The sequence below is a fragment of the Schistocerca serialis genome, chromosome 6 (assembly GCF_023864345.2).
Source record: "Schistocerca serialis cubense isolate TAMUIC-IGC-003099 chromosome 6, iqSchSeri2.2, whole genome shotgun sequence".
In the NCBI taxonomy this organism is placed as follows: Eukaryota; Metazoa; Arthropoda; class Insecta; order Orthoptera; family Acrididae; genus Schistocerca; species Schistocerca serialis.
Window position 1 is genome coordinate 548170859 of NC_064643.1, and position 15939 is coordinate 548186797.

General features: G+C 44.6%; 1 protein-coding gene across 1 annotated transcript in view; it reads left to right on the top strand.

Moving 5' to 3' along the window:
• Nucleotides 1-15679, top strand: part of LOC126484975 (aminopeptidase N-like) — a 164578-nt gene extending 148899 nt beyond the window's left edge. Inside the window, exons 15-16 of the mRNA XM_050108579.1 lie at nt 3963-4026; nt 15434-15679. Coding sequence (XP_049964536.1) covers nt 3963-4026; nt 15434-15679 — 310 coding nt within the window. The remainder of the gene's footprint in view (nt 1-3962; nt 4027-15433) is intronic.
• Nucleotides 15680-15939: the final 260 nt, after the last annotated feature.

Genomic DNA, 15939 nt, shown 5'->3' on the forward strand with positions numbered 1-15939 from the left:
ACGCACAGTGCCTTACTTTTAGCGTATTCTAGTGGAGCTATATGAATGTCTCTGCCTTTCAACATGCCTGAGAACAGAAGTCGTGAAGATATCCTAACTAGCTGGAACTGGAGACGAGTGTCACGCTTTGCCAAAGATAAATACAGAGCCGACAAGAATTGCTGCTGTCTGTGAATGCAGGTCCGTCTCCGCCAGTTTCCGAGTGAATACTGACTTCGCTTCAGCCTAGCAGATTTTTCACATTCCACTAGAAAATGACTTCGATATAAAATCCGAAACCGCTCCTGCAACAAAATTAAGAATATATAACTCACACATGTTGTTAAAAACTTATTAGCAAATGAAGCTGTTAATCTTCAAATCAGTAAACCATTGCGGAGCAGCAGTGCTGTAGTACTGTCCAAAGATGGATAAACAATAATGTATAGTTTGTTGATATCCAGAGAACTCCGGGTCCAGTTATATCTTAAATCATTGTGTTCTTAGGCTCCTCTGTAGTGCATTATCTCCTACATTTTTTTCTTTTTTGTCTCCTCATTTCTTACCCTGTTATGTCACCTGACTGTCAACATTCTTCTGTACCGCCACATCTCAAATTCTTCCATTCTCTTTTGCACAGGTTCTTCTACTGTCCATGATTCACTGCTTTACAATGCTGTGCTCCAAACGAACATTCTCAGAAATTTCTTCCTCAAATTAAGGTCTATGTTTGATACCAGTAGACTTTTCTTGGCCAGAAATGTTATCTTTGCATACGCTAGTCTTCTTTTGATGTCCTTACTTCGCCGTCATGGGTTATTTTGCTCCCAACGTAGCAGAATTCCTTAATTTCGTCTACTTCTTAACCAACAATTTTGATGTTAAGTTTGTCGCCATTTTCGTTTCTGATACTGCTCATCACTTTCATCCTTTTTCCAGTTTATTCTCAATCCATATTCTGTACTCATTAGAATGTTCATTCTATTCAACAGATCCCGTAGGTCTTCTTCAATTCCACTGAGGATTTCTACATCATCGGTAAATCGTATCATTGATATCCTTCCACCCCAAATTCTAATTTCTCTCTTGAATCTTAATTTTGTTTCCGTCATCGCTTCTTCGATGTGTAGATTGAACAGTAGGGGCAAAAGACTGCCGCCCTGTCTTACACCCTTTATAATCGTATAGTATATCGCCCGTCTTTCTCTGTAGCTTATTCCTATTTTTCGCAGAACTTAGAACATCCTGCACCATTTCACATTGTGAAGCGCTTTTTCTAGATCGACGAATCCTATGAGCGTATCTTGATTTTTTTCTGACTCTTGCTTCCACTATCAATCGCAAAATCCGAACTGTCTCTATGGTGCCTTTAACTTTGCTAAAGCCAAACTAAACATCATATAATACATCCTGAATTTTCTTTTCTGTTCATCTGTATACTATCCTTGTTAGCCCCCTGGATGCATTACATGTTAAGCTGATTGTGGATAAGTTTTCGGACCTTTTTGCACTTGCTATCCTCGGAAATGTGTGGATGATGTTTTTTCTAAAGTCTAATGGTACGACGTTAGTCTCATAGATTTTACACATCAATTTGAACAGTCTCTTGGTTCCCATTTCCTCCAATGAGTTTAGAAATTCCAGTGTATTGCTATACATCCATTCTGCTTTATTTGACCTCAGGCCTTCCAGAGCTCTTTTAAATTCTGACTCTAATACTGAGTCCGAAATAGCTTCATATCAACTCCACTTTCTTCTTCTATTACATCATCAAACAAGTCTTCCCTGTCATAGAGGCCTTCAGTGTCTCTTTCCACGTATCCGCTCTGTCCTCTGCGTGTAACAGTGGAATTCCCATTGCACTCTTACTGTTAGCAAACTACCGGTCAATTTCACCGAAGGTTATCTTAAATTTTCTATATTCTGAGTCAATCTTTCCCAAAATCCATTCTTTATCGACTTCTTCAAATTTTGCTGCACCTATTTTGCCTTGACTGCCCTGCACTTCCTCTTTATTTCATTCCTAATTGGTTTATATCACTGTATTCTGGTCTTCCCCTGAAAAGTTTTGTACTTCTTCCTTTCGTCGATCAACTGAAGTATTTCTTGGTACCCGAGGTTTCTTCAGAGTTACATTCCTTGTACCTATGTCTGACTGCCCATCATTTGTGATTCCCTTTCTTGTTGATGTCATCTCTTGTTCAACTGAACTGCCTACTGTGATATTCCTTATCGCAGTATCCACATCCTTAGCGAATTTCAAACGTGTTTCATCCTTCCTCAGTACTTCAGTGTGCCACTTCCTGCCACACTGATTCTTCCGTACGATTCTCTTAAACTTCAGTCTCCTCTTCATCATCACTAAATTATGATCTGAGTTTATACCCGCTCCTGGGTACGCCTTACAATCCAATATCAGATTTCGGAAACACTGTCTGACCATGATGTAACGCAGGTAGAACATTCATATCTTTCCGACTGTTTTCCAGGTACAGCTCCTCCTCTTGTGATTCTTGAACAGAGAATTCCCTATCACCATCTGATATTTATTGCAGAACTCATTGTGTCTCCTCTCTCATTCCTACGGCTTATCCCATATTCTTCCGTAACCATTTGTTCTATTCCTTCCCCAACAACAGCATTCCAGTCCTCCGTCATTATAAGATTATCATCTCCCTTTACATACTTAATTACTCGTTCAGTATCCTCATATACTGTCTCTATCTCTTCATCTTCGGCTTGTGAAGTCGGTATGTATTCCTAAACTACCGTCAGTGTTGGTGTGATGTCAAATCTGATAAGAACAAGCCTATCACTGAATTGTTCACAGTAGCACACTCTACGCCTTACCTTCATATTCATAACGAATCCTACCCCTGTTATACAATTTGTTGCTGCTGTTGATAGTACTCTACTGAATGTGCGTCTAACCAGAAATCCGTGTCTTATTTCCATGTCACTTCATTAGCCCCCACTATGAATGAGTTTCTGCATTTCCGATTTCAGGTTTCCTAGCTTTCCCACTACGTTTAATCTTCTGACATTGCATACTCCGACTCGTAGAATGTTATCCCTTCGTTTGTTCATCCAATATTTTTTCATATTCGCCTCCCCATTGGCAGTTATCTCCCGGATACCCCAATGGGGGACTAATCCGGAATATATGTGACTGTAGGCTTTCCGGGCGTAAACTATTGATGAAGATTTCTCGGGTCTCCATCCGGGTGGTCACCCGGCTGGAGACCCGAGAAATCTTCATCAATAATCCGGAATATTTTGCCAATGGAAAGCTCATGACGACACACTTCAAATACAGGCCGCATGTCCTGTGGATATAGATTATGTGTCTCTAACGTAGTGGTTTCCATTGCCTTCTGCATCCTTAGGGCTTGATCTTTCCTGATCCTTCCGCCTTTTTATGGGCAGTTTTTCACACCAAGGGCAAAGAAAATGCCCTGAACCGCTATCCGCTTCTCCTCCCTCTTTGAGAAGGCAGAGCGAGGCTGACTTCTTATGCTATAACTTTCGGCCACCATTGATGATGATTTTTGATTTCAAAATTTAAGCAGGACCCGGATTCTAACCTAGAACCTAAGATGTTTTGATTATGAAGGGCGCTACCCCTAGACCACCTACCAGCGTCTGCGTGAAAAACAAGAAACCTTGAATTAAATCTTTCAGACCTGCACCTACACCTGCCTTGTGGAAAACTGGCATAGCGTTACTGTTTAGCGAGCTGCATCTGCCTTCTCCCATCTCACGGAGATGGCCCCTTTCTACAGATTCATCAATAAATTTCTTCATGTTTCCGCTTGTAACGAAGTATTCTCTGAGAAATCGTTCATTTGGTATTCCATCCCTCCTAGCTATGTGAAATAACAAAGACTACAGTAGATGAAACCGATTGGAAGATATATCAAGGATATTTTAAGTAAATCTATAATGATGCATTCATGGCGTTGATGTCAGAATCTATTTTTCAGTGGTGCGTCTACAATCCTGGCTGGGCTCGCGTCAAAGGTGACTTCCCAAGACCACGTGCAAAAGGTAAGTAGTGTGTACTGCGTGCAGCTCATTCACAACTGCAACATCATTTTTCTTTGTATTAAATCATTAGAAAAACTTTGGTCAAAAGCACAGAACGAACTGCTATTCGTAAGGTATTGTCACTGTGCTAGTGTTCCACTGCACAATCATATTTGATAAAAATGTGCATTTACACTCCTGGAAATTGAAATAAGAACACCGTGAATTCATTGTCCCAGGAAGGGGAAACTTTATTGACACATTCCTGCGGTCAGATACATCACATGATCACACTGACAGAACCACAGGCACATAGACACAGGCAACAGAGCATGCACAATGTCGGCACTAGTACAGTGTATATCCACCTTTCGCAGCAATGCAGGCTGCTATTCTCCCATGGAGGCGATCGTAGAGATGCTGGATGTAGTCCTGTGGAACGGCTTGCCATGCCATTTCCACCTGGCGCCTCAGTTGGACCAGCGTTCGTGCTGGACGTGCAGACCGCGTGAGACGACGCTTCATCCAGTCCCAAACATGCTCAATGGGGGACAGATCCGGAGATCTTGCTGGCCAGGGTAGTTGACTTACACCTTCTAGAGCACGTTGGGTGGCACGGGATACATGCGGACGTGCATTGTCCTGTTGGAACAGCAAGTTCCCTTGCCGGTCTAGGAATGGTAGAACGATGGGTTCGATGACGGTTTGGATGTACCGTGCACTATTCAGTGTCCCCTCGACGATCACCAGTGGTGTACGGCCAGTGTAGGAGATCGCTCCCCACGCCATGATGCCGGGTGTTGGCCCTGTGTGCCTCGGTCGTATGCAGTCCTGATTGTGGCGCTCACCTGCACGGCGCCAAACACGCATACGACCATCATTGGCACCAACGCAGAAGCGACTCTCATCGCTGAAGACGACACGTCTCCATTCGTCCCTCCATTCACGCCTGTCGCGACACCACTGGAGGCGGGCTGCACGATGTTGGGGCGTGAGCGGAAGACGGCCTAACGGTGTGCGGGACCGTAGCCCAGCTTCATGGAGACGGTTGCGAATGGTCCTCGCCGATACCCCAGGAGCAACAGTGTCCCTAATTTGCTGGGAAGTGGCGGTGCGGTCCCCTACGGCACTGCGTAGGATCCTACGGTCTTGGCGTGCATCCGTGCGTCGCTGCGGTCCGGTCCCAGGTAGACGGGCACGTGCACCTTCCGCCGACCACTGGCGACAACATCGATGTACTGTGGAGACCTCACGTCCCACGTGTTGAGCAATTCGGCGGTACGTCCACCCGGCCTCCCGCATGCCCACTATACGCCCTCGCTCAAAGTCCGTCAACTGCACATACGGTTCACGTCCACGCTGTCGCGGCATGCTACCAGTGTTAAATACTGCGATGGAGCTCCGTATGCCACGGCAAACTGGCTGACACTGACGGCGGCGGTGCACAAATGCTGCGCAGGTAGCGCCATTCGACGGCCAACACCGCGGTTCCTGGTGTGTCCGCTGTGCCGTGCGTGTGATCATTGCTTGTACAGCCCTCTCGCAGTGTCCGGAGCAAGTATGGTGGGTCTGACACACCGGTGTCAATGTGTTCTTTTTTCCATTTCCAGGAGTGTATATATCACATTCGCATCTCGTCAGAAATCAGATTTCAGATACAGTATCAAAAAGTGTGCCGCCAGGTATAACGTCACAAATGTTTACCAATACTTCTTCTCTTTAGTCAATTATTCTGAAAATGAATTTTTGCTCATGTCTCACAGAACATAGACCTTTTGTATCGTTTTAATTCATTCACAAAAATCCGCTGGCGTCTCCCGTCAGCACCTAGATCGTATAATCATGAAGAGTGGCTACATAGAACATGACACAGGCCATGTGGACGAACAATGAAGTTGTGGTGCGTTGATGTTTGCGCGCTCAACTCTTTATATTGAGGAGGTCAGTTCTTTAATGAGTTAATTAAGATAGCGGCTCTAGTCCAAGACTTCTGATACACAAAGGGCGCCGTCGTTAACCACAGGCAGCAGACGGACATTGAAAAGCCTGTGCAGCTTGTAGTAGTTCAATGATTGCAGATGATTTGTATTTTTCGACTGCCGATTCCGTAAGTGAGGGTAATAAACAGCAATCGACGTGTAGAAATGTCGTCAGAGAAAAGGAGAGCACCTTCATTTAAAAATATAACACTTTCTGTCTTCTGGGAATCGATACAGGTCCACCCGTCAAATGGTTCTGCATTTCGGTTAATCCACATTTCTGCAAATTTCAGTCAGCATTAGCAAGACATTTTCTATTTGAAAACGTCACATGGCCACCTTGAGGCGTGAAAGAAATCCAGAAATTTTTAATTGGCTCTCTTAGGGGCCATCTGGTGAGGTCCTCACTCAACAAGCTGACAACAGGTGACACAACAATAGTGGTTAGAGCCTGTCCTCAATCTTTAGTTATAGAAACTAATCTGCATCTATAGCCAACACCTTTTTCCGCCTGTTTTCGGTTATTATAGTCTTGTGTTGTTCCTACTACCTTTCCTTCTACTGTTCATTGCAGTATGGAATTAGCTATTCCCGGATAGCGTACCGGATGTCTCACTAGTCTGACCCTTTTTCTGATAAGCATCTTCCATAGAGTCATTTCCTCGCCTATTCTTTCAGTACTTCATTTCATATCTTACTTGTCTAGTTAACTTTTAATATTCTTGAACAGCAACACTATTCAGATGTTCCCTCAAACTTTCGAGGATTCACATATCATTTCCTCACAGTGGTGAGCTCCAGACTTACACTTTTAAGCACGTCTTCCTCAGTTTCATGTCAATATCTGATACCAGTACCTCTGTCTCTATTGAAGAATGCCGTCTTCACGTGTGCTAATATCTAATATCCTCATTGCTTCAACCAGCCTGCGTAATTTTACTTTCTAGGTAAAATGCTTCAACTTTTCCATTAAAATGTCGCTCTGACTTTTCAAAAAAGTTTCAGCCAACTGTCGGCTTCATAGATATACTTGGAGAAATGCTTGATAAACACTGTGCTGTCTTACATTTATTCACTACTGTTTGCGATCTTGGATCATCTACACAGTGGAAAAATACACTTATGAGCCAAAACATTATAACCACCTGCTTAATATTTTTTTATTTGCCTTTGGAACGAAATACATCAGTGATTCTGCGTATCAGGGATCCGAGAGTTTGTTGGTAGCTTTGTGGAGGTATGTGGCATTAGATGTGTACGCACAGGACATGAAACTCGCGCAAATAACTGGTCACTGATTTACGTACGCGGTGATGGCGATCAATAGCGACACAGATGGGTGCCATAGGGTTTACATCAGACGAATTTGCTCGCCAACACACCAACGTTAGTTCACTATATTGCTGCTCAAACACTGTAGCACGGTTCTGGCTCAGAGACACGGACAATTATAATGCTGAAAGATGACATCGGGGTCGAGGAAGACATCAAGCGTGAAGTGATGTAGGTGGTTCGCAGCTGTCAGCATGTCTTCGATTACTGTCACAGGTCCCACGAAAACGCAGGAGAATTTATCCCATATCATAATGCTGCTCCCACCAGCTTGCTTCCGTGGCGCGCAGCACGTTTAGAGCCGCCGTTCACCTCGATGTTTGTGGAGCAAAAATGGGTTTCACCAAAATTGCCGACAAGTTTCCATTGATCGACGGTCGAATCTACATCTACATCTACATTTATACTCCACACGCCACCCAACGGTGTGTGGCGGAGGGCACTTTACGTGCCACTGTCATTACCTCCCTTTCCTGTTCCAGTCGCGTATGGTTCGCGGGAAGAACGACTGTCTGAAAGCCTCCGTGCGCGCTCTAATCTCTCTAATTTTACATTCGTGATCTCCTCGGGAGGTATAAGTAGGGGGAAGCAATATATTCGATACCTCATCCAGAAACGCACCCTCTCGAAACCTGGCGAGCAATCTACACCGCGATGCAGAGCGCCTCTCTTGCAAAGTCTGCCATTGAGTTTATTAAACATCTCCGTAACGCTATCACGGTTACCAAATAACCCTGTGACGAAACGCACCGCTCTTCTTTGGATCTTCTCTATCTCCTCCGTCAGACCGATCTGGTACGGATCCCACACTGATGAGCAATACTCAAGTATAGGTCGAACGAGAGTCTTGTAAGCCACCTCCTTTGTTGATGGACTACATTTTCTAAGCACTCTCCCAATGAATCTCAACCTGGTACCCGCCTTACCAACAATTAATTTTATATGATCATTCCACTTCAAATCGTTCCGCACGCATACTCCCGGTGGTCCCGTGCCCACTGAAATCGTAATTGACGATGCCGTTGGGTCAACGTTGGGTAGTCTGCTGCGGAGCTCCATGTTCAACACCGTACTACGAACGGTGTGTTCCGAAACGCTTGTGTATGCACCAGCATTGTGTTCTTTCTGCAGAGATACCACAGGTGACGCTCTATCCTATTTTACAGAGCAAAGAAGACTGCTAACGCCACGTTCTGTGAAGAGTCATGGACCTCCAACAACTTAGCGCCTTTTGGTAGTTTCACCATCCTTCTACCTCTTTCCGTAGATGCACGTCAACGTCCGACCACTTTTGCCGTTTTAGAGATACTCGTTCACAGGCTCTACGTAACGATAACTTACCCTTCGTCAAAAACGCTGTCTTAATGAATTTCCCCCTTTTGCGGCTCGTGCCTTTGCTAGGTTGATCCCCCGTCCGTGTCTGTTCCGCTTATATACTTTTATTACCGCGTCACGTGCCCGCAGCGCCACCAAGCGGTATCCAAGGTCGCGGTGGGCAGTGGACATACACGTTTTGGCTGATCAGTGCATCTACTGTAACAGCTTCACACGGCATTGATACTACTTAACCAAGAAAATATATGCCATTACTGACTTGAAAACACATGAAAATTGATACTTAACGCCGTAATGAAAGCTGAACCAAGCAGGAAACACCGCTGAAAATACTAAGACCTGTAAATTCCTCAGCTTTGATGAAGTGCAGCGATGAAGCGCATTTCTGCACTACCCTTGATGTCCACAGTCGCCGAGTATGACGGTGATCTGGGAAGAGGTCCCATCCTTTCAGTGTTTTGGAGAGGCACAGCGGTGTTACTCATGACGTCATGGTGGTTAGAGGTATCGGGTATGACTTCAGGTTACGGGTAGTAGGGACATGGCAGAACGACACGTGACAGACATCTGTCTTCCCGATGTATTACCTCTCATGCTACATTATCATGGTACCATTATTGGCAAGACAAAAAAAAATGGTTCAAATGGCTCTGAGCACTATCAGTCCCCCAGAACTTAGAACTACTTAAACCTAACTAACCTAAGGACATCACACACATCCATGCCCGAGGCAGGATTCGAACCTGAGACCGTAGCGGTCGCACGGTTCCAGACTGTAGCGCCTAGAACCGCTCGGCCACCCCGGCCGGCATTTGGCAGGACAATGCTCAGACACACACGGAACGTGTATATCAACTGTCTCCGTGATGCTGAGGTACTACCGTGACCAGGAAGTATCCCAAATCAGTCCCAGATAGAAAGTGTGTGATACCATCTCTGATGTCAACCCCATCACAGTGCCAGTGTCCATGACAGGAAGGACCACTTGTGAGCCGCTTTGTCTCAGGAGAGCATACAGTGTGTGTATTGTGTATTGAACTGGGGGCCTTGAAACGACAAAGAGGCTTCGTCCCGCCGTAGCCCTCAAGTGGTTCACAACCCCACAACAGACCACAGCAGTCCACCTGCCCCATCGTCACACCACACCGAACCCAAGGTTGTTGTGCGGTTCGATCCCCCCCCCCCCCAGGAACGTCTCATACCAGACTGGTGTAACCCTGAATTTTTGCGTGGTAGAGTAATTATGGTATACAAGTACCGGGTGATCAAAAGGTCAGTATAAATTTGAAAACGGAATAATGTAGATAGAGAGGTACAAATTGACACACATGCTTGGAATGACATGGGGTTTTATTAGAACCAAAAAGTCGTTCAAAAAATGTCCGACAGATAGCGCTTCATCTCATCAGAATAGCAATAGCAATAATTAGCATAACAAAGTAAGACAAAGCAAAGATGATGTTCTTTATAGGAAATGCTCAATATGTCCTCCATCATTCCTCAACAATAGCTGTTGTCGAGGAATAATGCTGTGAACAGCACTGTAAAGCATGTCCGGAGTTATGGTGAGTGAGGCATTGGCGTCGGATGTTGTCTTTCAGCATCCCTAGAGATGTCGGTCGATCACGATACACTTGCGACTTCAGGTAACCCCAAAGCCAATAATTGCACGGACTGAGGTCTGGGGACCTGGGAGGCCAAGCATGACGCAAGCGGCGGCTAAGCACAAGATCATCACCAAACGACGCGCGCAAGAGATCATTCATGCGTCTAGCCATATGGGGTGGAGCGCCATCCTGCATAAACATCGTACGTTCCAGCAGGTGTTTATCAGCCAGGCTGGGGACGATGCGATTCTGTAACATATCGGCGTACCTCTCACCCGTCACAGTAGCAGTTTTGCTGTCCAGCGCAATCTGTCGGACATTTTGTGAACTTGGTTTTTTTTTTTGTTCTAATAAAAACCCATGTCATTCCAAGCATGTGTGTCAATTTTTACCTCTCTATCTACATTATTCCGTGGTTTATTAAGTTTTCAAATTTATACTGACTTTTTGATCACCCAGTACATGGAGACAGTATTTGCGCACCAATCGCCGACATAGTATAGCGGAGGGAGAGTAAGGAGAACAAGCCCGCATTCGCCGAGGCAGATGGAAAACCGACTTAAAAACCATCCACAGACTGGCCGGCACACCGGACCTCGACACTAATCCGCCGGGCGGATTCGTGCCAGCGACCGGCACGCCTTCCCACTCGGGAATCAGGGCGTTAGACCGCGCGGCTAGCCAGGCGGGCGAGCATATACTGACTTTATGGCACTTTCCCGAACCTATGAGTACATGCATGCAGACCAGAATAGGTGCAACGACATACTGATAAATGGAGTTTTACTACTAAGTTCTTTCTGAATTTGACTCACACGCCTTCTCAAATCGTGAAGCTTCATTTCAGTTCCTTATCCTGTGAGCTGGGTGCTTCACTTTTCTCTCAGGCGGTGTATTTTTGTTTGCTCACTAGACAGATGACAAGCTGATGGATGGCGAGGTGGAACCTTGGGAAAGAAGTACATATTAACACTATTGCCTGGGTTTTTCACAAGACTGGTTTTGAGGTATCAGAAGTTGCCCTAGGAGTTAAGCCCTTTGAAATGGATCCGGATGGACCGTTGAGTTGGTCAGAGGGAGGGGAAAGGAAGGCGGTGTCGTAAGTGTACTATAGAAAATAGTCGGGACTCCCGCAAGTGCATGCTCATCTTCATGTCAACAGTGTTAATCGGACGAACAAAAACAGAATGACATTTTCACCTGGCGCCAGTTATTGAAGCTGTTGAGTGAAGGTAGGAAAAGAAATGATACCAATAGAGTTAACAGCTTTTAAGTTTTCCTACTGAAATGGCAGTAGGATGTTTCCACAGACAAGGCTGTTGGCACGAGTGAGGGGTAAAGTTATTTAGTTATATGTTCCATAGATAATTTGAAAGAATCTTTTATCGTAATGATATGGAACGAGTCACTTTACAGGATGTGTATGCATGATTAGTGTTAAAATTAGCAAACACATCATTGTTTTTAGTCCTACTCATGCAGCTACACTTATTTTTCACTGGCTACCAATTTTCAAGCAGAAATTTGTCCATGGAATAGAAGAAGTTGTCCAGGAGAAATTATTTTACATTAGACTTAAAACGTGCCTAGCTCCCTGTCAGACATTTTATGTTATTGAACAAACGATCAAGAATTTTTGTTGCTGCATATTGAACTCATTTCTGAGGCACTGACAGTCTTAACATTGGGTAATAACGGTCATTCTTCCCTCTAGTGTTGTAGGTATGGATATCACAGTTCTTCTCAAATTTTAATGAGTTATTTATGAAGAATTTCGTTAGCAAACATATGTATTGTGATGGCGTAACTATAATGCCTAGCTTCTTGAAGCGGTACCTAAATGACATCTGTGTGTGAACTCCAAATATTATTATTATTGCTCGATTTTATGCAATTAATACTTTCTTGCTAAATGATTGATACCCCATAAAATTATTCCGTAAAACATTATTCGGTGGCAATAAGCAAAATATTCTGTCAGAGACAGCAAAGGACTTGGAAGAGCAGTTGAACGGAATGGACAGTTTCTTGAAAGAAAGATAAAAGATGAACATCAAAAAAAGCAAAACCAGGATAATGGAATGTAGTCGAAATAAGTCGGGTGACGCTGAGGTTATTAGATTAGGAAATGAGACACTTAAAGTAGTAAAGGAGTTTTGCTATTTGGAGGGGCCAAATAACTGATGATGGTCGAAGTAGAGGGGATGTAAAATGTAGACTGGCAATGGCAAGGAAATTGTTTCTGAAGAAGAGAAATTTGTTAACATAGAGTACAGATTTAAGTGTCAGGAAGTCGTTTCTAAAAGAATTTGTATGGAGTGAAGCCATGTATGGAAGTGGAACATGGACGATAAATAGTGTGGACAAGAAGAGAATAGAAGCTTTCTAAATGTGGTGCTACAGAAGAATGCTGAAGATTAGATGGGTAGATCACATAACTAATGAGGAGGTATTGAATAGAATTGGGGAGAAGAGGAGTTTGTGGCACAACTTGACTAGAAGAAGGAATCGGTTGGTAGAACATGTTCTGAGGCATCAAGGGATCACCAATTTAGTATTGGAAGGCAGCGTGAAGGGTAAAAATCGTAGAGGGAGACCAAGAGATGAATACACTAAGCAGATTCAGAAGGATGTAAGTTGCAGTAGGTACTGGGAGATGAATAAGCTTGCAGAGGATAGAGTAGAATGGAGAGATGCATCAAACCAGTCTCAGGACTGAAGACCAGAACAACAACAAACAAAATATGTCAGAAGGTTAGGTGGATGAAACGATTATGTTCCACGATTAGCAATTATACGAAGAGCAAAACTAGGTGAACTTAATTGTCTGAATAGCTTCATCCTGTTCAAGTTTTCAACACGTACACCCAAAAATTTGGAGCATTCTTCCAAATTCACTGACTTTTGCTCATATGCTACATCAATTGCTAGTATGACTGAATTCGCTGTACAGAAATGAACGTAGTGTGTTTCTCCAAAGTTTATTGAGAGTTTGTCTTCAGAGAATCACTTATTAATTCTTTGAAGAATATCATTGACTAACTTCTCTGTTGATTTCTCTCTAATGGGATTTATTGTAGTACTAGTATCATCTGCAAAAAGTAGCTGTTTTGCTAGTTCAGTGTTAAGTAGAAGATAATTTACGTACATAAGGAATAGGAGTGTACCCAAAATGGACCCCTTCTGGACTCCGTACGTGATTTTCTTTTTTCTTTTTTTTTTTTTCCTTCACCAGTCACAGAAATTTTCTACCTTCCCGACGTTATCTGATTATTCTGCACAACCTTATGTATTCTTTTTGTTAAGTGTAATTCAAACCAGCTGCCTGTAAAGCCATCAATTCCATAAAACGTAAGCTTTTCTAAGAGAATAACATAATTTGCACAATCAAAGGACGGAAAATTCACAGAAATACGAACTGGCGATAAATCATTATTTAAGGCTTGTACTCCTTGATGATGGAATGTACTCTACTGGTCATTATAATTGCTACACCACGAAGATGACGTGCTACAGACGCGAAATTTAACCGACAGGAAGAAGATGCTGTGATATGCAAATGATTAGCTTTTCAGAGCATTCACACAAGGTTGGCGCCGGTGGCGACGTCTACAACGTGCTGGCATGAGGAAAGTTTCCAACCGATTTCTCATACACAAACAGCAGCGAACCGGCGTTGCCTGGTGAAACGTTGTTGTGATGCCTCGTGTAAGGAAGAGAAATGCGTACCATCACGTTTCCGACTCTGATAAAGGTCGGATTGTAGCCTATAGCGATTGCGGTTTATCTTATCGCGACATTGTGCTCGCGTTGGTCGAGATCCAATGACTGTTAGCAGAATTTAGAATCGGTGGGTTCAGGAGAGTAATACGGAACGCCGAGCTGGATCCCAACGGCCTCGTATCACTAGCAGTCGAGATGACAGGCATCTTATCCGCATGGTTGTAACGGATCGTGCAGCCATGTCTCGATCCCTGAGTCAACAGATGGGGACGTTTGCAAGACAACAACCATCTGCACGAACAGTTCGACTAAGTCTGCAGCAGCATGGACTGCAAGCTCGGAGACCATGGCTGCGGTTATCCTTGACGCTGCATCACAGACAGGAGCTCCTGCGATGGTGTACTCAACGACGAACCTGTGTGCACGAATGGCAAAACATCATTTTTTCAGATGAATCCAGGTTCTGTTTACAGCATCATGATGGTCGCATCCGTGTTTGGCGACATCGCGGTGAACGCACATTGGAAGCGTGTATTCGTCATCGCCGTACTGGCGTATCACCCGGCGTGACGGTATGGGGTGCCATTGTTCACACCTCTCGGTCACCTCTTGTTCGCATTGACGGCACTTTGAACAGTGGACGTTATATTTCAGATGTGTTACGACCCGTGGCTCTACCCTTCATTCGATCCCTGCGAAACCCTACGTTTCAGCAGGATAATGCACGACCGCATATTGCAGGTCCTGTACGGGCCTTTCAGGATACAGAAAATGTTCGACTGCTGCCCTGACCAGCACATTCTCCAAATCTCTCACCAACTGAAAACGTCTGGTCAATGGTGGCCGAGCAACTGGCGTGTCACAATCCGCCAGTCACTACTCTTGATGTAACTGTGGTATCGTGTTGAGGCTGCATGGGCAGCTGTACCTGGACACCGCCATCCAAGCTCTGTTTAACTCAGTGCCCAAGCGTATCAAGGCCGGTATTTACGGCCAGAGGTGGTTGTTCTGGGTACTGGTTTCTCAGGATCTATGCACCCAAATTGCGTGAAAATGTAATCACATGTCAGTTGTAGTATTTTATATTTGTCCAATGAATACCCGTTTATCATCTGCATTTCTTCTTCGTGTAGCAATTTTAATGGCCAGTAGTGTATAAAGAGCATTCTCAGTCGAGAATGCGTAAGTTTTAAATGTCTGTGGAAAACACAGATTAAGGTAAAATATTAAATAGTCTTAATCAGGCACACCCTGAGATGTAACCATATCGTTGATAAAGCCGTGACAAGAGAGGAGACAGGATAGGAGAAGAATTTGCTTCGGAACGGGAAAAGAATGATAAACACTTCAAGTCAGGCTGTATTCTAATGACTCAATAACAAAAGCAAACACGTTTTATGCTCTTCCATTTGCCGTTGTATGGTATGATGAACGTTCCTGTGGTGTTCGCAGCTGGTGGAGGTGGCGACGGCAGCGGAACTCAGCGAATCAGCCATCGCGAGCCTGGAGCAGTCGACGGCAGAGCACGTGCAGTGGAACCAGCGCTACGAGGCGGTCGTCGGTGCGTGGCTGGCGGCCCGCGTGGAAACGCCCACCACCACCGCTGACCCCGGCAGTGGCGCCACACCAGTAGTTGCCACGGGTTCTGCCGCGGCGCTGCTGCTGTCGCTCTTGCTGTTGTCCCTGTTCGCCGCCTAGGCCTCTTCAGCCCGTCAACTGGTCGATCACCACAGTTCACAAGCTGTCTTTGCAGCTACGTCATCAACAATTCACGACATTCCAACTACTCTCCCTTCGGCCTACCTCCCGATCGCTTCAGAGCTGACTGCATGTTTGACTCACGCAAGCACACACAGGGCCCATGCTGCACTGATAAAGTCCAGGGAACCTGTTCACCGATTTGAATACGTTTGCTCTTAATGTACTAATTTACTTCCACGTAATACGTCGAGTTAAAA